The 20,466-nt window shown below is 46.4% G+C and overlaps 1 protein-coding gene across 13 annotated transcripts in view; it reads left to right on the top strand.

Annotated features, from left to right (window-relative positions):
- LOC118219803 (SRC kinase signaling inhibitor 1-like) overlaps positions 1–20,087 on the top strand; it is a 148,754-nt gene extending 128,667 nt beyond the window's left edge. For 11 of the 13 annotated variants that reach the window (XM_035403230.1, XM_035403229.1, XM_035403228.1 and 8 more), the window contains one exon: positions 13,481–20,087. In XM_035403230.1, the coding sequence (XP_035259121.1) occupies positions 13,481–14,011 (531 nt within the window). In that variant the 3' untranslated portion in view covers positions 14,012–20,087. Of the gene's footprint in view, positions 1–47; positions 2,484–13,037 lie in introns of those variants that run through there. The other 2 variants (XM_035403240.1, XM_035403239.1) reach the window with 2 other exon arrangements.
- The last annotated feature ends 379 nt before the right edge of the window (positions 20,088–20,466 follow it).

Below are 20,466 nucleotides of genomic sequence, written 5' to 3'. Positions count from 1 at the left end.
CACCCCGCCCTGCCCTTTGCTGCCTCTTCCTCATCCAAAAACACCAGGAGGACACGGCCATGGGCCGGTGGACACCGTTTACAAGCTCGGGCAGGGCGTCCACACAGAGAGGCCACTGACATTATCTGTGTTACCTCCTACGGTCTATCACCTACACTGTTCTGTGACATTTTTTTGCTGTTCTGTATTCTAAATGAAAATAGAGCCAAAATGGGACCACGGGGAGTTTCACGGTGTGATAAGGGTTCTTTCTGTCGGTGAAACTCCTCACCATGTGGGCTCTTGTACTGTGCCAAGTAAACTCAAAGGAGATGCCAAATGCGGGGCCATGGACACGCTGGTGAACCCCTCTGCCCTCCCTCACTGGTCCAAACCTGTGCCCTCGTTATATGGCTATATCACCCTGGATCAACCAGCATCCCGGAGAGTTTCTCTGTACTGTTCTCTAAGGCACCCTCATTCCAGGCACTGGCTAATAACTTGTCCTGTCCTCTGGGTTATCATTTTCTGCTCATCAGTGACCCAGCTTTGCAAAAAAAAAGAGGGAAAGAGTGCTATGCGAATGCCATGGAATCCTGTTGGGTTGAGGTTTGGGGCGGGCCGTGTTGGGCTGCCATGGGCTGCCGAGCAACTGTCCGTCAGAGCGCGGGACCGTACCGCTGTAGTCCTGAGCTGACTGGGGCTAAGGTACACCTGTGGGACTACAGGACCTATTCCAGTACAGGCCAGAGATGTTCACGCGAGCGCTCTCAATGAAACAGAGGCTACAGTGTACATCACAATCTTACCTAACTCCTCCTCCCCAGCACCCTTCCACAAAGAACAGGGAGACATACGGAGGGGCAGAGGGTATGTAAGCGCTCACCGTGCGCCGATAAGGGAAGGGGAAGGAATAGGAAAGAGGAGAAACAACAGGGGCTCATTGAGAGGAAGAGGTCAGGAAGGGCACACACTATGTAATTAGGCAGCAGAGGTGTTAAAAGGGGAGGAGGAGGCGGGGAAGGAGAGGAAAACATCGAAAACAAATGAATGTATAATAGAGAAAGGGGAGCTGGAGAGATGCTGGGTGCTGACAGCTGCTCTGGCGAGGTCAGGTGCGTGGATGTGTGTGAAAAAAAAAACTTATCAGCTCAATTAGCCTCTCCAGGCTGCCACAGAGCGGCACTTAAGCAATCCAGCTCAAACTCAACGCAAAGCCAGGACAGCTTGAATCTCGCTGTTTCCCCTCAGCTGGCGTCTCGGCCAGCTGGTTCTTTCATTACTCCAATCTGCTGCACATTAACCGACAACCAAAATACACAAGATACTGTGAGCGCTCCAGGACTGTCGTCATGCCCTCGCCCCCCGCGGCGACGGTGGTGACACGAGGGCATGAACTGTAAATACCTCCGTCGCGCAAAACTTGAGGACTCTTCTGCGCTCAAAAGCAGAATCATGGCCTTTTCGTCCCCCAAACTAGTCGTAGTAAAGAAGGCTCAACCATTAGAGACTAGGCATATTTAGGCCGATAGAAACATGAGCACGCTGACTGTTCCCCTAAATTGACGGTGTCTTCGTGAGTATGTTTTATCCTCAATGCGTGGTTGATGTGCGAACTATACAAGCCAACCTGGTCTTCCTACATCAAAACAGAGGTGCTGTGCTTTGCGCTGTATGAGGTGGCAGGGTGGACCTGCTAAATTGTCCTTTACCAAAATATACAGAAAGCCCTGTGTGCGGGCAATCTTCTCAGGCAAGGCACCTTTCTCCGTTTACGTGCGCTGGCACTGCCATCTTGCATTGTTAGCGTCTCTGTGTTGCCTCTGGCTGGAACTGCGGCAGGATTATTATGTGGTGCTCTCACACTCTTAAATAGTTGTTATTTTCAAGAATAGTACTTCTGCTTTGACTGTTCCAAAAATGTTTTAAATGCTTTATTTGCGTAGAATGAGTGTATACACTCCCAACAATCAGTGTTATACCTTCGGTGGTCTTGGTGATCAGAGATGGAAGCTAGTCAGTTGGTTCATTTTAGAAAGGTGTGCTGTGGCCAGACAAGTTTACCTACCTACACGGAGGAGCAATTCAAATATCTGCAAAGAAAGTAGGCAAGTATGTTGAATTTATGTTGTATATGTGAGCAAATTAACCTAATTTGGAATGGGTTGCATTTGAATGGCAATATTTAGATATTGCTAGATCAAGAACATACAGTAAATAATCACTGCAAATGTAAATCCATGGTCCCTCTGTATGGGTATGTGTATTTCTTCATCGTTGAAAACACTGTAGGGTCTTAAGATCTTTAATTCTGTGAGATTTTTCACCCCCCCTGGCTGCAAGGTGTTACTTGAATACACAGTTAAACTTCAACCCAACACTGCCGGTGCAATTTCCAAGATTTATGGTGAGGGTGGTTCACTGCAGTGCACAATTAGGCGGATGTGTAATGGGGAAATGTGGCATATCGAGACACTGAACGGGGTGGTGGTGGAGGGTGTGGGGGAGGGTGGGGGGCGAGGGGGGGGGGGGCACGGTGCCAGGGCTGTTATTGAACGGAAGAGATGTCAGCGGGTCTTTCACCAGAAGATGCATGCCTTCTTGTTCTTGGTACCGACTGAAACTGGGAGCTGAGGGGCACAGGAACTGAGAGTGCGTGCTTTGGACCGGACCTGTGTAGTCAGCGGCAGGTTAAAAAGAACGCAGTGAGGCTTCAGGACAGTCACGTAATCCCTGTTTGGTTTGCTTTTTCACATCTGAGCATTAGTACCCTTTGCGTGTCTGTTAGACTACAACCTACTGTGTCATTTGCTTTTGAATTTGCTGCTTATTTGTGTCAGCGGGGGATTTGGGAGGGGTGGGGTGGGGGGGGGGGGCGGGCATGGTGTAAACAAGCTGATGAGGTGGCCAGCAGGTTAATCAAAACCGGACCAATTAGAGTGGATCAGAGCTGTGTAATCAAAGAGCCTGTTGCCAATTTTCCGGCACAGTGAGCGAGCTTGGCGGGTGTGGCAGCGGCGGCGGAGTCGGTCAGCGAGCCGTGACCGGCGCGGCATGGCATCGTAGCGGACCGAAACGGCGCACGTTCCTTATCCAACAGGACCGCCGCCAGGCCGCTGTTGATTCAGTGCTGACAAACCCGAATTGTCGTTCTCTTTGTTTTGTTTCTTGTGCCTCACAATTGCATTGCGACAATTACTATTCTCCGTTAGCTGGCTGAGCTCAAAGAGAGGCTGTATGGGTGAATGTCGTGCCCCCTGTAAACTGGAAGCATGAAAATAAGCTGGAGAGACTTTGACCCCTTGTCCTGAAGGAAGGGCTGGGTTTGTTCCCTTCCTGTTTCCCTGGGAGTCGCACAGAGGTCACCAGTGGCATGCACCGAGCTGCTGGTGGGAGGGCGTCGCAGGGACCTGCCCACTTTCCAGCGGCTTCCGCTAAACCACGCAAGCTGGATTTTGGGAACATCGGGACGGCCACGATGGGAAGATCGGAGAGTCTCCCAGGAGAAGGAGGAGGAGGAGGAACGTCTGAAATAACCAGGACCTTCATCTCTCCCACTTTTTCTCCCTTCCAGTTTTTTTTTTTCAGTCCACCAAACCTTTGATACAAACTAACTCTTCCTTCCTTCCCCCCTTCCCCACCAGTCAAGGCCTCTGCTAACTACCCACCCCCCCCGAAGCCCCAGTCCTGGACATGCGTCTGACCTTTTAAACTGTGTCCCTCCCTTGACCTTCCCCCCCCACCTCCCTGTCCGCTCCACCCTCAGCCCCATTCTTGCCCCTCCCCTGCATCCTCATCTGCTTCTCCCTCAGGACCCATTTTGAGAATCTCAGAGCTCGACGTCATCTCACCACCCCTGGCCGCCGTGCGCGATGCTGCTCCCTATCACAAAGCGCTGGGTTACCTCATTTCAGCCCATCAGTTGCAGGGTTAAGGCATGGCGCCATAAGGAAGGACAGGCATGGGTAAAAAAGGCTAGCAGGCTGTTGGCCTGTACTATAGCCCGTAATGTTCTGGAGTCCTATAACTGCATAGCACGAGACTGTGCTCGAGACAACATGCGCGTGGCTTATGATGGTCTGGAGAGAGGGGACCTCATAAGGACTTTGCAAGTTATTCCACTGCCCTGAACACAGAGGAGTGCCTTCACGGAGTCCCATGCCAACACAACGAGTAATACGTTTTACTGTGTGACACGTTTTACGCACTCTTAGGGGGACACACTTTAATATAACAGCTGCTCATTTCTGATGAATTTGTATGTCAGGGATAAGCCAGTTTCTAGTGGACCCTCCCTGTTCTGATGTCAATCACGCGATCTCCACACTGTACCCATGTATATTACCTGAACCAGGCCATAGATCTGACCTCAACTTTCTCATTTTATCTTTAAAAAAAAAGAAACAACAGAACCTGGATATGTCCTGTAAAGTACTGCATGTTACTCAGGGATTTTCAGCCGTTGTTTTAAATATATATCTCCTATCTAACTTGCTCATTGTTTACCTTAAAAGGGCCTATGTCTGCCTCACAAAGGCCAGGTAGCAGATAAACTTTTCTCCATTCAGTCAGTGAGGTGATGAGCAGCACCCATCTCCCGTCGTTTCTGTTGTGTGTGTATGTATGTGTGTGTGCGTGCGCGTGTGTGTTGTGCGTGTGTTTGTGTGTGTGTGTGTGTGTGTGTGCGCGTGTGCATATGTGTTATGCGTGTGTGTGTGCGTGCGTGTGCGTGCGTGTGTGTGTGCGCGTGTGCATGCGTGTGTGCGCGCGTGTGTGTGTGTGCGTGCGTGCGTGCGTGTGTGTGTGCATGCGTGTGTGCGTGCGTGCGTGCGTGCGTGTGTGCGCGCGTGCGTGCGCGTGCGCGCGTGCGTGCGCGTGCGCGCGTGTGTGTGCGCGCGTGTGTGTGCGTGCGTGCGTGTGTGTGTGAATGCGTGTGTGTGCGTGCGTGCGTGTGTGTGCGTGTGTGTGCGCGCGTGATGTGTGAATGCGTGTGTGTGTGTGTGCATGCGTGTGTGTGTGCGTGCGTGCGTGTGTGTGTGTGCGTGTGTGTGTGCGTGCATGTGTGCGTGTGTGTGTGTGCATGATGTGTGCATGCGTGTGTGTGTGCGCGTGTGTGCGTGTGTGTGTGTGCGCGTGATGTGTGAATGCGTGTGCATGCGTGCGTGTGTGTGTGCGCGTGATGTGTGCATGTGTGTGTGCATGCGTGTGTGTGTGCGTGCGTGCGTGTGTGTGTGTGCGTACATGCGTGCGGTTGCGCGAGCCCTGAGTCCTGGCCCCGTGGGCTGCAGTCCGTCAGTGGGAAACAGCAGGCAGACAGGGACGGCTTTGTTCTCATCTCCAAGCCCCGTTGCAACGGCAACCGGCAGAGGCATGCTGCTCTTTTCCCTTTTCCGCCGGGCCGCTTTGTCCCGGGTTGTGGTCTGGCAGGAGGCACACACCGTAAATCTTGGAAACTTAGCAACAGCAGTCTGGGCAGACAGCAGCGTGGATACGTACATACGAGCGGGAGGCAGGGCGACTGGGCTGGGGGCACAGGCGTATAAATGCCAGAGGAATCATTCGTCAATGACAGGCTAACCTGTTCCATTAGTTCTGACTCTGACAAGAGTATAATCAGAGCCCAGCCACAGTAGAGATATTAGATTATTTGAGTGGAAGCACAGATAACCTAAGCTCCCTCCCTACACAGGCGCATCCACACCCACACACACACACACACACACGTAAGTCGTTGACTTCTTTGTGGAAGGACCTCCTATCAAAGCTTAGTGATAGCTTTTATTTCTCTTCGGAAAGCCTGCACCAGTAGAATCAGGGTCTCAATCACGACCGTGTCTCTTTGCCCTGAAGCTGTTCCAAGCGTTTTTTTTCTCAGCTTGAGAGGAGAGAGAGGAAAAAACAACCATTTCTCAGCACGCCAGTGAAAATAATCACAGAACAGCCAGCATGGATGGGAAGCCATCCTTTTGTGTAGTCTCGCATAGCTACCGTTAGCATTAGCTTACAACAGACAAGTTTAACCCAGACTGGCATGTTCATACAAAATGCAGAACGTTGATCATTGAGCGCATTTCTGTGGAAGAATGCCTCCATTTAAAAAGTTAATTTAAATTTGAGTTTGAAGAGCTATGAAATCAGCTACAATCACTGTGGTATTGAAAAATCACTACTGCATAAAGAGAGTTGTTTTTAATCAAAGACCTTCATGAATAATGATCTATCTTGTCATCTGGCTTGTCGTGCTAATACATCGGGTCTGGTATGGAATCCAGACCATGCTAGAGGCAGTGTGAGAATCAGCCAGAGGGAACAATGGGTAATTTTCTGTTGGCCAATAGGAGGCGAGACACTAGAAAAAGGGAGCCATATTTCTGAGAGTCAGCAAAAACTGACGATTTTCCTTTGATTGTGTATTGCGTCCTGAAGTCTGCCCATTAACTGGGGGACAACTGTTTAGCACCTTGTCAAAAACAAGGTGCTAAAAATGTGATTTTTTTTAAATTTTTTTTTTACAAAATCACAAACATAAGACTACAAAACAAAATCACTGAACGCATATGAATAATTGCTGGTGTTGAAAGTAGAAGCGGGAAAGACGAAGGACAGGCCAAAGTAGGGCATAATGTAGACTGCTACCCTGATCTTAAACCAGTAGCTATTCTTCCTCCCGAGGAAACAAAATGGTGAGTCTTGCGCTGGATTTCTGCTCTGACCCGAAACCAAAGAAAAAGGTGCACAGAAAAGAAGAGAAAATTAGCAGTGCCTGTCCTTGGCAACCCCACACAAAAAGATTAAAGAAAGAAATAACAAAGGCTAGAACTTAAACAGGAGCGAACACCATAAAAAATAGATAAGCCAGCAATCTGGTAAGTCAGTTGAGCGAAAAAGAGAGACATTCCAGGCAGCTGGGGACTGGCTGTTTTATCCCCTTGATTGCAGGTGGCCAGGTGTTTTTGATAAACCCTTAATCTCCCTCTGCAGCTCCACACATATAGAAGGCAGAAGGACAGTAAGAAGAAGAAAAAGAACTGGGGACCAGAAGCACGAACATAGCCTCAGGTGTTCCGCATTCACATAAGTAAATAGGAAATTCACATTTTGAGTTGGGAATTAGCCTCAGCGAAAAGTAATTTGTTTTCCACACGGAGGTACTGTGGCACCCCTGACATAGGAGGAGGAGGAGGAGGAGGACTAGTTAAGCTCATGTTAACTGTCTCATTGCTATGAATGACAATCAGACTTACCCGCACTGCTGGGACCACAGATCAAGGTAAAGAGATGATTAATATTAATCTGTCTTTCTGCCCTCTGTAGTAGATATTCTTACCTTTTTCTTACCTGAGCTTTACCAGTAGCTGTCACCAGATAAAAAGCAGAACGACCTTCATTTTTTATTCTGTTGTTCTATTAAACTGCGAGGGAGAGCGCGGGGATTTGAATATCTATATCTGGGGAGTCGAAATTAAACTTTTAGTTTCAGTCTTCGGGAACAGCCTTCTCAACAATAGCACCGCTGTCGTGGAGATCAGAGAACCCGATAGCCAGAATCTTTCCTGCCACAATATTCCGTTCCTCCATTTCTTCAGGTTTTTTTTTGGTCCGGAACCTTGAATCCTGTTGAAATAAATCCATGTGAGAAGTCAATTTTTAAGCTATCCTCAGAGGCAGGTTAAGAGCTGTTTGTGTTTAGCTGGTTGAGTTTTATGGGAGTGCGTTCTTCCCCCTCGAGAGGAAGTAGGATTACTGGATTAATAGTTTGGGATAAATAGTCATGGCAGACTAGGGAGTGCCTCTTTATGCAGAGGGAGTAGGAAGAAGGAAGAGATCAGTAGCTTTCCACCAGTTCCACAAAAACACACGCACCTCCTGATTGGAGGTCAGTGGAGACGTTCCCATACACAGATGCAGACACGGGATTGAAGGTCATTGGACAATACAGAACTCTTTACTGAGGTCCCATTCAGCTCATGAATACATGTTCCTCAAATATAAAAATGGTATATGTACAATTCAGCCCATAATGTGGATACACAATGCGTGCAGTATGCTACTTACTGTACATGATCTGGTCTAGTGTCTTGTTATATGGAATGATAAGAGAGAATTCATACACTTCTGTCAGTGACCGTGGTGTAGAATACTCTCACTGCCCCATTACATTTATAATGAGTTAGGTTCAGTGCCAGTGTGAGGGCAGAGTCACACACTCAGAATAGCATAGGCGACCATGCGTCACTGCCTCTGACTGAACACAGTTCACGGGGGTAGAGAAGAGGAAACGCCGCCAAGCCGAAACGGGGAAGCTGAAGGTTAGCAACCGAGCGCAGCGAGCAGAGAGAGAGCACCCGCCCCCCCGCCAATCACGGCAAAGCAGAGTTCAAACAGAAATCGATTTTTGGACCAGAGAGGCATCAATCATGCCCCGATTACCACTTCATTTCCTTCTCTAGTGGAAACCTTCCTCGAATAATTTAAAAAGAAGGGTGTGTGTGTGTGTGTGTTTATATGTGAGTGTGTGCATGTGTGTGTGTGTGTGTGCATTCGTATGTGGGTGTGCGTGTGTGTGTTTGTGTGGGGAGGGGGGGGAGGGTTCACTGAGGGGAGAGGTGGTGATTTTAAATCAATACCACACTTTATTTATTATTCCCTTCTCTTTCACCAGCTTAGTAGTGACACAGATGCAGCAATTATCTATTTCAATTTAGATCCATTCATGCATTTGCCTTTGATTTCAGTCATTTATTCTTAATTATCATCAGATGACGGTTGAGTGGAAGCCATTATTCAAAGATGGCTGCCGAATACCATGATCCCCCCCCCCCTCCCCTCGCCTCTGCCCCGACAGGCAGAACCGCGCAACATCCAGCTAGTGATGTAACACGGAGCAGGCAGAATATGAGCACGGTGGGGGGGTCCTGACGGATCTACGCGGAGGCAGATAACACGCCCCTCGCTGATCCCCGAGGCGTGTAACTGCTCTTAGGGGCGACGCAGCGATGGTATCGCCGCAGATTGATGTCAGGTAGGGTCATCGGGACCCTTCTGCGACTCTCGCGCCGATAAGAGAAGCGTTGCCCGAGAGCAGGGAAGCGCTCCGCGCTACGCCTCTGTCACGCGATCCGATCGGTATCAGAGAGGAGGGAGTCGGGGAGCACTGGCTGATGGGAAGGACATTAGTGCGGCCAACTGGAATTGGAGCCCTGAGGACGAGGCCTGTTGCGGGGACAGAGTGACGGAGGTCTCTGTTTTTTTCCTGAGGTCTGCTAACGTAGGGGAACATTTTCGTCCTGTGGCAGTAAGGTTGCCCACACCATTGTTTGGTATTGTAGAAATACCTGAGTGCTCCATATACAGCTGTCATGTATAAAGTGCAGAACTAATCAAAATTTGAGTCGAGCATTACCCTTTTTCTTTTTGTCTCTTTTCATCTGTATGTATTTTAAGGGGTGTTATATTTACAAGGGCTGATTTCACATGTGGGTCTAGCGCGTCCATAGTGTGCATTTAAGTATACTGTGTGGAAGCGATGACACTGCCCATTTCTCTGTGGTGCCTGGTGTCATTACGGAGCTTCTGTGCCGTCAGTGTTAAAAAGCAGAACAGCGAGCACTTGCAAACTGTGTCCAGAAGGGGAGCCCATGAGTCTAGCCTGCTGACGTAATCCATTTGAGTGAATTTAAAGCCTGCATCGGAAACTTATACTGAATACTGAACGCTAAGTTTCACTAAGGAGCATTACAGAATATGGCTTATGCTAAGTATTGTACAACAGCTGCAAAAACGATAACTACAGCAAATTAATGACAGATTGATACAAATCAAGTGACCTCATAGGCATGCCCAAATACCTAGAGAGCATTAACATACATGGTACAAAAGCACAACATGCTTGAAAACAGGTAACAACAATATCAGTGAGAAAAAGAAAGTTTCTGAACAGGGGCAGCTACTGGGGATCTTGGGGACATGGGTAAAAGCTAACTTTCTGAGACTAAATTCCAGACATTTGACTGAAATGGAAAGGTCTAATGCAATTTAATTATCCATGACCCAGATGGTGCACTATGTTGCTATTTCCCTGGTAGTTCAGTTACAAGTTTGTGAATCTGTCACAAGCACTTACATCACAAGTGCTTGTGACAGGTCAGAAGCATCACAGTCCTTTTGTGGATTCTCCCCTGAGTGTGTTTGTATGTATGTGTGTGTATGCGTGTGTTTTTGCGTGTTTGATCATGTATGTATTTATGTGTCTGATCTGTGTGTTAAATACCTTTCTTCATATTGATGTTGGATCTTTTAAATTAATTTTGACAAATGCAAATGTATTATTATTATTATTATTATTATTATTATTATTATTATTATTACTGTTGTTGTTAGGCCAATTAATTGTGTAAAATATTATTGAACATTCCATATTCTAATTGAACATTTCTTGGATAGAGCAAATTGAAGGCCTATGTACATCCTTTGCTATTACCCTTGCACACTGATGGAAGATCAGCCACCAGTTTTTGTACCCGGTATTTTATTTATTCATTTATTTTTTGCCCATATGGCATGACGGTGCTTAGGTCTCTATATTTGTCTCGAGTCCCTTGGTTTTCACTTGCACTGGCCCCCGGGTCCCAGCGCGTTTATACTCCTGGCTCAGAGTTGATTGTTTCGCGGGGAAGGCCACGTTTCCTTAGGCGAGCTCCGCGCGGTTTCATTTCTCAGTCCGTTTAGCACCAACACTTCCAGCTCCTCTGTGGCTTTTGCAACATTCCTCCCTCTTATCAGTAACCACTAGCAGGTAATTCATCTTGTCTCACGCAGCGCCATTTAAAAAAAGTCATATAAACCAATTTCAGCTGAACCTAGTGAAATTAATTTAATCATTACAAAGACAAAGACTTTTTTTACATTTACGTTTACAGTAAGGCATTTAGCTTGACCCTCTTATCCAGAGAGAATGACAATTGCAGCGATTTAAATATAGCAACATTTCCACTTTAAATTTGAACGTGCTGATCATTTTGTAAGTAAAGGCGTCTGTACCTTTTTAGCAATGCATAATGAGGCTTATAATAGAAAACCGAGTGTCTGGTTTTAATCTGAAGAACCATATATTTGGCTATGCTGAAACTTACACTACGAGGGACATTCAATAAAAATAATATAATATCTTTGAAAATATTGTCTCGGAAACATGTTCCTGTCATCCAAGACACTTACGCCAAAAAATATAAATACTTAAACTTTTTTCCTGCTGGGTTTGAGGAGGATATGTGGGTGGTGTACCTGGCATGGGCTAATTTAAGTACTGTACATTCAGTGCAATTCCAGACGAATCACCCAGAGTGGACATTGGACTGCTCCTACCAACAAGATGCATGCAGTTTTCATTTCACTTTAATAATTTCCCCATTAACATACAAATTCCTATTACATGGATGGCTCATTTCATGGATGTGCGTGCATATCGCAGTTCAGATTATTGGTACTGTATGCCTGTTCTGTTTATGTCCCCCATATCTGAGAATGTATAAAACCATTTATGCTCCTTTAGGCCCCAAGAAATGAAATACCAATGGCAACGACAGCTGGTCTGTTTGTAAGGTTTAGAAATCATTTTCAGCATTCATCCAGACATGGGATTTATTTTGAATTTATCACAAACTTCTTTTCAAATATGTGAAAGTTTATCCTAAAGATTTTTGTCAGGGAAATTTCTCCCTCTCTCTAATCAGGGCCGTGCTGTCTTCTTCATTGGTACAGAGAGGTTAGCGGTAGCTTTCCGCTTTCTTTTGCATAACTAGAATGTGATCATCGGCATCGATGCAAGCTGGTGTCATGAAGCATTGACCCTGATGCCACACTTCACCTCTCACTCCTGAGTTAGTGCATCTCAGGAGCAGTTTACTTGTGTCTGCTCTTCTCATTCTCTGCCGACTGCCTGCTAAGTGTCAGCCGCAGCAGAGCTTTGATCCCACGAGAGGGTCGCAGTGACGGGAGTGATCTGACAGCACAGCGCCCTCTGTGGGCCCACCGCAGCATTACAACTGTAATGTCCATTTCCACATATGCATCTGGGGCCTCATTTATAAAATCATCTTTGAATGCATCCTAAATGTGAGCATATGATCATTTCCTAAAATTTTCCCATGAATGATTTATAAAATTATCATTATCATTATTATATTGGGCTGTTCTGTTTAAGGTTTGCACACTTGATGATGTTAATGCTCCTCCCACAACATTGTTCCTCATAGTATTAAAAAAAAACATTATTTAAATAAAATAATAAAGTAGTGGCAGTGTAGCACAGTGGGTAAGGAACTGGGCTTGTAACCAAAAGATCATAGGTTTGATTCCTGGGTAGGACACTGCCGTTGTACCCTTGAGCAAGGTACTTAATCTGCATTACTTCAGTATATATCCGGCTGTATAAATGGATACAATGTTAAAATGCTATGTAAACGTTGTGTAAGTCGCTCTGGATAAGAGCGTCTGCTAAATGCCTGTAATGTAAGTTGAAAACATAAATTTTATATCTGCATTTATAATAGCCTTTACACCTCTATATGTGAGGGGATTGGCAAAATATTCTTTTGTCTGAAAAAAAGGCTTGACTCAGCAGTTTTCACATACGATCAAATCTGTTGAATTTAGGATGAAATCTGCACGTACCAACTTTTGCAAATGAGGCCCCTGAACCACCTGAATTTCTGTGACAATGCCAAGGTGATCGGTAACAGTGCTGCTTTTCCACACAGTATTGTTGCATGTAAAGTCATAAGTGTTATGAAATTTATGTTGAAAGATGTTTTTTGACCACCATAAAGTATAAGGTACACATGGCTGGCACCATGCATGTGAATTGTAACCTGAATAATTAATTCCTGTGTTTGTTCTGTTTTTGTTTTCTCTTGTCTTCACCCACTCCACCCCCCCACCCCCTCACCCCCTCACCCTTCACCCGCTTCACCTGCCTGCCCGTTTCTCCACAACCTGTCTGTCCGCGTGTCCCGCCCGCCCGGCGACACCCCAATGCTTGCACCCCGCGTCGTACACAGGGTCAGCAGTAAGCGCCCTGTTCAACTGCCCTTTCTCCTCCTTCACTTCCTCCTGGTTCACCTCAACTTCAAAACTGCTACCCCCCCCCCCCCTCTCCTCCCCACCCCGCTGGCCCCCGGAGCTTCGCCCACCTGTCCAGCAAGCCCCTGCCCCAGAAGTCCACCTGGCCCAGTGCTCCCTTTAAAACTCCTGCCACCCTGTCTCTGTTTGCGGGATGGGAGGACAACGAGGCCCCAGCAGGCCTAATCGGCCTCCCCGACTATAAGACTGTGCTTTCTTTTCTGTTTCTCTTCTCTGAAACCCTCCCAAATTCCTCCTTCTTCTTCTTCTTCTTCTTCTTTTTATTCTTCATCTTCTTCTTCTCCTTCTTCTTCTTCTTCTTCTTATTCTTCTCCTCCTTTCTCCACCCTTCCCTCTTCTGCCCTGGGGACTGTGCCTATAGGCTCTGAGCGGCAGCAGCAGTAGCCTATCAGAGCTGCGGAACGTCGCCTTCTCGAGCCGCTCGCTCTCGGCCCTGCCCCCGTCCACCGCCGCCATCGCCCCGGGCCTGAAGAGGTACCCCCAGGAGGGGGCGCTCTCCTCGTCCCTGCCGGCCTCCTCCGGCTCAGCTGAGGCTCTGCTGTCCAGCCTGTCGGCATCGGGCCTGAGCGCGGAGGCCCTGCTCTCCCCCGCCTTCCGCCAGCGGCTGCTCAGAGAGACGCACCCCTTCCCGGCCCCGCCGCCCGGCGGGCGCGCGACGAACGCCGCCGCGACCGCCTCCTCGCCCACCTCCACCAGCCCCTCCTCCTCCTCTTCGCCGTCCTCGCCCACGCAGCTGACCCCGCTAACCCTGTCCTCGCTGGGCCTCAAGCCCTCCGGCCGCGGCCTCCAATACTGCAGCCTCAACAGCTTCAAGGAGCACGGCGGCAAGAGCTGCCCAAACCCGGCTCCCAGTGAGCAGAGAGGATCATGGGACATCAAAACTTCAGAATGAAGCCCAAAAAATATACATGAAAAAACACAGGACATGTGACAGCCCTGTCCAGTCCAACACAGAAGGGACCATCGGCAAAGCATTGGACGATCCCTCCAGATCTTTTCCCTCTTGTGTATTTTTGTCTTTTTTGGTGCTGTTTCCTGGTTTCACTCTCTTTATGATTCAGACTTTTCAGTGAGGGGCAATTTAACCGCTGAACTCCGTGAGCCTGCTGGAAGAGTCACATTCCCAGGACAGTCCCCCTCAGTCTGGTCCCCTGTGAGAGTTAACAACAGTCATAAGCTAACCTGCAGGCGTGTGCCCTCTCCACTGCCAACTGCTCACAAATCCTCAGGCCTGCCGCTTCTGTATTTCGGTTCTGTGCGCGGTCCAGTCGGTTGAACCGCGTGCTATAAACCGGTCGGCCGTTCCCTCCTTTAGCCGTACCGCTGGTTCCTCACCATGGCAACTGTAGGTTCAGAATGTCACTGCCAGCTGCCCTTAGAGGTATGGATATGCAGAATCAATCCAACATAAAATCCTTTGTGGAAAATGCCCAGCCCATTCACCTTAGCCAAATTTCATACAGTACAATGCAACCTAGCTTCTATCTCTTCAAGATACTATTTTCTACTTGCGAGGAATATTTAAAAAAAAATAGTTGCAATAATCAGATTCAGTGATTGTGCTATGAGATTCATATCATTTTTTCTACTGCAAAAAGGTGAACCAACAAGAGAGGACAGTTTTACATTTTTTTCAACATTAATCAATTCTTCATAGTCTGTTGAAAAACTGGTGCTAGTCAACATTTCTCTCAAAACTGTGCTGCTAAGCAAAAGTGGTAATGGTCTGGGTAACTCACTTACCGTCCAGATGACTGAAAGGTATGCAAATAATGAAGAACGAGCAGGAGTTAGGACAATGGAATGAGGACTTAAAGGGACAGTAGTCCTATGTTGCTGTTGCTTTTTGGAGATGTTTGAGAACGTTACAGAAAATAACCAATGCATACGTTTAAAGGTAAATGGATATACAAATACTAGGTAAATAAGCTTGCTGTTGTTTAATTATGATGTGGATAAAAGATTGATTATGATGTGGATATAAGACAGTAAAACTATAGAGTGTAGAGTGAAACTATTAGACAATCAGTGTTTTTGGGACCAGTGGGGCAGGAGTGGCATTTGGACCGTCTGGCAGGTAGTGATATCTGTCCATGGTACACACGCAGTCACACCCAAGCCCATAATTTTATCCCCCTACCACCAGGTCATTGACAGTCTATGATACCGATTTTATTATGTGAGAAACTGGAAAATGCAGGTTCTTGGTGCATCCACAGTATGCAGAATCATATTTCAGAGAAGACATAAATGTGATGCTTTCTTGTTTGCTGCAGTCTGCCTCTGTAAACATGAACTCACAGTTGCTTTCCCTTACTTTTTCAAAGGGTAGGAGGTCATAGGAGATTAGAGAGAGAGAGGGAGAGGGAGGGGGGACATGACTAGAGTAAATAGGGCTGAAATTGCAGCCTTGGCTGGTGTGTTGCTGGTAGGTGCAGTATTTTGTGGTTCTGCCAGTGTAATGCAGTGAAAGGAGGATCTCTGTGACTATCGATGCTTCTCAAACTCTTCTCACCACGAGACCACTCCTTCCTTGACACTGTAGACAATGTTCACTGCAGGCGAGCAAACTGGACCTCTGGTTTTAAAGTGGATGTTTTTTCTTGACGAACTAGGTCGGTGTTTACTATGGGAAATGGAAGTTTGTGACCACAATGGAAAAAATATTGCTCCTGTTGTGTCAAGGCACAAGCAACACGTCGTTACTAATTTTCGCCTTCATGTTTGACTGGGTTGTTCATTCTCTGTTGTGTGTTTGCAGAATTGATTAACTGCGGCGCGAAACGAAACACGAAAGCTGATAGGAGGGGCAGTATCGCCCGAGATGTCCTGGAAATGATTTGGCATGCCGTGTGAAGCATTTCAAAACAATTTACACGGCAACACCGGTGCTGTTAAGAGCAATTTTTTTTTTTTTGCTGTACGAGGCTATTAGGTACAGTGTGTCGTCCGAACAATGGGGAAGAAAGGCGGGGGTTTTTTTTGTTTGTGAGAAAGTTATTGTAACAGGGATGGCTCATTTCTTTCAATAGCAAATACCTACCATTAATAACAAGAACAAACGACACATTCAGAACTTCTCTTGCCTCTTTCCTATTATGATTTAAATATGCACGCGGCTGCTGTAGGTGGAGCGTCGCCTGAGTAATGGCCGCTCGTGCTTCTCCAGTTCGGTCATTGGCCCTGACTTCGACCGCACGTCCGCGACTCGCTCGAAGGGCGCGCGACGGTGCCTGTCTCTCACGCTTTTCGGAGATCTCACCGCAGCTGCCGCCGGGCGACTGTCCGTCTCCCCGTTGCTCCGACCCGCAGCTTCGTTCCGAAACGGCGACGCGTGAACGTGTCACAGTGATAGGTGTCAGCGGGGGCCTGTATTGATGTGGGAAGATGGAGTGGCTTTGGCGTACGTCTGCGTGATGAGCTGTACGGACGTGGCTCCCCAGAGAAGGGAGTAGCGTCGGCCCGCCCTCTGTGTCCGTCTGTCCCGGACCGGCTGAGCCCTGTTAGAATGTCATGGTGAAATATCAGCGGTTGCCCCTGCCCCGCCCCGCCCCGCCCCACCACCCGCTGTAAATGGCTTGAAGCTGGCTTGTGTGAACTGCCCCAACAGGGGGTAGGTCTATGGTGTTGTGGGGGGGGGGGGGGGGGTGCATTTGTTTTGACTGACAGTCGCACAAAGGATGGGAAAGTCTAGAGCGCTGCAACTCTCAGCTTTCAGGGATCAAAAAGAACGGGTGGACGACCGAGTCGTTCCGCGGAAGAAACAAAACTGCGCTGGAGATCTCGCTGTTTCACAGCCTGAATCCCGTCGTGGCTCCTGTGGACCCAATACAGTGAGCGCACGCTCGCCACTCTTCCTGTCCTGTCCCCTCTTTTATGCAAGTTCAGGGCTCGCTTCACAGAATGCTCAGCTAATGCCGATGCCGGACGCTGGCTGAAGCTGGTAGAGCTCCACCTAGGGTTCTCTTAGTGTAATGACACGAAAGAGATCCACTGATTTATGCAGCTCCGCACACACACACACACACACGCATAACGCGAACCGCTCAATTCAACACCCTGCGAGAAAGACTAATTCAGCTCTGCAGCCATCTGGGAGCAGCTACAAGTCCACAGATACCTTAGACTTTTCTTGCATTAATGGAGGGAGAAGTTTTCAATACTGTAGACATAGAAAACTAGAGGGGGAGCAAAAGAACCGGAACCAAGCCTTCAGTTTGGCCTGTGTGTTCCCTCTCCAATCAAGCACATATAGATAATTTAATACAAAGAGTTGATACAAAAAAAAAAAACTAAAAGAAGTATATAGAATTATAAATATATCTTTAGTGAGATGTTTGTGTATGAAATTAATATATAGTGTGAAGAAATGTGTGCTATATAGGTTAAATATTATACAATGTCAAATGAGATCCTCATCTGTTTGTTTTTTTATACACAATACGTATGCTTTTTTGTACAGTTTTTTTATTCTTGAAAAGGTACACCATTTTAGCAAATAATTTTACTCGCAAATGAGACATTTTTATTGAATCAGCTAACATTTTTATATTTAGTTGGAAATATATAATAAGTGCATATGTAATATATAAACAGTTGTGTCTATCGTATTTTTTTTTTTTTTTCGAAGTATGGGTTGATTTGAAGTGCTTTGTTTGTTTCAGTTGGTTTGTTCTAGAATTTCTGTGGACTCATTGTCATCGAGCAATATGATTTCACAGAAGTCTCCGAAAGTGCTACTTTGTGTCTTCTGCTTTTGTTGTGCCAGTGTTGTCTTTCATTTTAAAACAAGAGGCGAGGATATGGCGGTGTGGTTTCGGAAAAGGGGTTTTAAAAGCACGGGGCTCAGAGTCCCTGTGTCTTTACCCAGCCTGCCTATGCTTTATGAGAGAGGCAAGGCCAACTGCAATAACAAGCAAAAACTGAAGCAACACGTGTAATAATGGCTGTGAGGAACAGTGTAACAGAGGGCAGCGAACAGTTAATGAGTGTTTCTGAGTTGCGGGTATCAGGGAAATAATGGTCCCTGAACACAGAGAATGAGGAAGCTGACCGGTGAACCCCCAAAAAAAACACTCCCCAGTGTCAGTGTATTCTCGTGACCTTCCTGCGATGTTCTTTCAACCTGATGACATCGCAGTGATGTCATGCGAACAAGCGTCTTATGAGACCTGGAGCGTCAGATGCACGGAGGCCCACATCACTGTTCTGTGTGTCTGTCTCTCTCCTTTTTCTGCACTGCCATTCCCAACCTGCACAATGTACACTTAGCACAGAGGCCCCTGCTGCTTCCAGCAAACAACCTTAGATTTAAATTTTGATTTCAAGACCTTTTCTCTGCTGTAAGTACTGGATAATTGTAAAAAAAATAATAATAATTGGCCTCTTCAAGCTTCTAATAATTTTTCTTCATCGGCTTTTTTCCTTTTCCCATGCCCCACTTTTATCTCTCCCACTGCTTTCGCACAAAATGGACTCTGCTTTTATAGTTCTTGTCCATTACAACAGGACACAACAATATAGCCTCTAAAATTCCTTCATAAGCTGTTTATGTGAGATATAGGCAGATGTCTCATTGTTATTCTTGAGTAAGAGTACAACATGTGAAACTTGAGCACTTTGGCCGAGGCTGTTTTCTGCACCGATTGTTGTGAACCGGGTGTAGTTTGGGTCCCCCAGATTCTGGCCATCAGCTTTTTGACACTGTTCCACGCACTGGTCAGAAGTCCAGTTCGCAGACCAGGAGCTCCTCTAGGGGACACAGCCACAGCAAACCATTCCTCTGGCTAAACAATAACAGAGGTATTGTTTTCAGCTCTACAAAAACTGATGCGCTTTATACTGATGGGCAGCGTGGGCCATTGGAGGAGGGGTGTTCCCCTTTACCGATGAGTTCACCCCGAATGACCCTGAGCACACGGGGGGCACAACTGAGAGCACATTTTACACCCCTCTCCCAATCACTCCCTGTCCAAGGGCAACTGATGGAATAAGCTGTCTTTGGCAGAGTTATTATTTCAAATTTTTATTTTTAAAATGAAACAAGAAATATATATATATATTATATCTATATATGTATACACATATTTTTCATGACGTCTATGGTTAATTTGAAGGTTTCTACATGAATGTGTGGGTGTTCAAGCTCATGGCATCAAAAGAGAAATAAATTTGTATATAGACTGAATCGTTCTAGAGAGGGAATCTACAGTTTGATGTCCAGATTTTTTTTTTAAACAAACCGAAAGGAAAAAAAGTCTCAAATAATGCATGTATATTCCAAGCAATTGCACGGTGCAGTCAAAAAAAAAGTCTACAGTATGTTTTTTTAAATAAATGTAAGTTCAAAAAGATCAAATACTGTAGAGAGAAATAATCTTTTTTAATTATACCATGTGTTTGTGGATCAGGCATGATGAGTTTTATTGTGGTCTGTAATATTAAGAAAAAGAGTGGTGGATTCAATAAAGATGAGACCAAGAAGGTTTGAGACCTTTACCATCAACCAACCGACTGTGTTTTTCTGAGTGATGCTTCCATTTGTAGACTAGTGATTTTATGAACAACAAAAAATACAAAAATAAAACTATGAAAACTAACTAACTAATCAGTGTGGATGCCATGATATTCTGTGAGAAATGTGCTTCTTTTGTGAGAAAACTGAAGACAGAGACTGTGTCTTTTGTACATAATTGCTGTGTTTGTGTGACTAATTGCGGCTCTCTTGTACAGTCAAGTCATGGGTTCTTAATTGTGAACAAGCACAGTGTTCATTTGTCCATTTCACTGCTGTGCAGACAGATGCACGGCTCGTCCAATCACAGTGATGTATCTTGGTACATTCCATATCAGCACCATGTTGCTGAAACCATTCATCCAGAAATCATAAGGGAAACTAACAATTTCCCATTTAGCCATTTTCACTTCAAAGATGACTGTAAAGACCTTAATAAAAATATATCTGTAAACAGCGGTGTCCGTTATTGTGTGACTTGGAAATATTTTTTAAATGCAAGGAAGTGCCCCGTATGTGTCGGGTGGGGTGGGGTGTGGAGGGGAGTGGGCGGGGGAGTGGTTGTGTGAGTGTGTCTTTGCAGCTACAACACTAAATCCACTGACCCAGCTTGGCGAAGTGCAGCCTGCATTAAACGGCCCACACACCTGTGCTTGCTGCTCAGCTCTGTTTCCAGTGACCACTTCCATGCTAAGGTAAGAATTAAGAAAACAGGCCCAATAATGCGTAGCAGCTATCATCAGGCACTGAATAGGCTTAAAATGGGAAAAGGAAAAAATATTACAGTAGCAGACATATCCCATTACTTGGAAAATTTAAGTTTTTACATGGAT

The sequence above is a fragment of the Anguilla anguilla genome, chromosome 2, assembly GCF_013347855.1.
Source record: "Anguilla anguilla isolate fAngAng1 chromosome 2, fAngAng1.pri, whole genome shotgun sequence".
Classification (NCBI taxonomy): domain Eukaryota; kingdom Metazoa; phylum Chordata; class Actinopteri; order Anguilliformes; family Anguillidae; genus Anguilla; species Anguilla anguilla.
This window is presented reverse-complemented; position numbering and strand designations above follow the sequence as displayed.